The sequence below is a fragment of the Fukomys damarensis genome, unplaced genomic scaffold (genome assembly GCF_012274545.1).
Source record: "Fukomys damarensis isolate Sample0158 unplaced genomic scaffold, DMR_v1.0_HiC HiC_scaffold_8, whole genome shotgun sequence".
NCBI lineage: Eukaryota > Metazoa > Chordata > Mammalia > Rodentia > Bathyergidae > Fukomys > Fukomys damarensis.
Window position 1 is genome coordinate 33262376 of NW_022900920.1, and position 217 is coordinate 33262592.

Here is a 217-nt window from a genome sequence, read left to right on the forward strand (position 1 = left end):
TGCAGCTCGCCCCGCAGCCGCTCCACCTGGGCCCGCAGGCTGCCTCCTGCCCCGGCTGCTGCCCGCTGTACCTTGGCCTCATCGCTCTCTGCCAGGAGAAAAGGGTCAGCGGCGGGAGGTGGCACAGAGGGTTCCCGGAGTCCTGCCGCCTCCATGTCCAGCTGCCCAGCTTTCTCCCGGAGCCTCTCCGCCTCCTGGCGATGCCGCTGCAGCTCCT

At 70.5% G+C, this 217-nt stretch overlaps 1 protein-coding gene across 1 annotated transcript in view; it reads right to left on the reverse strand.

The window, feature by feature from the left end:
• Lzts2 (leucine zipper tumor suppressor 2) overlaps nt 1-217 on the reverse strand; it is a 32839-nt gene that overhangs the window by 184 nt on the left and 32438 nt on the right. Inside the window, exon 6 of the mRNA XM_033761251.1 lies at nt 4-215. Within this exon, the coding sequence (XP_033617142.1) occupies nt 4-215 (212 nt within the window). The remainder of the gene's footprint in view (nt 1-3; nt 216-217) is intronic.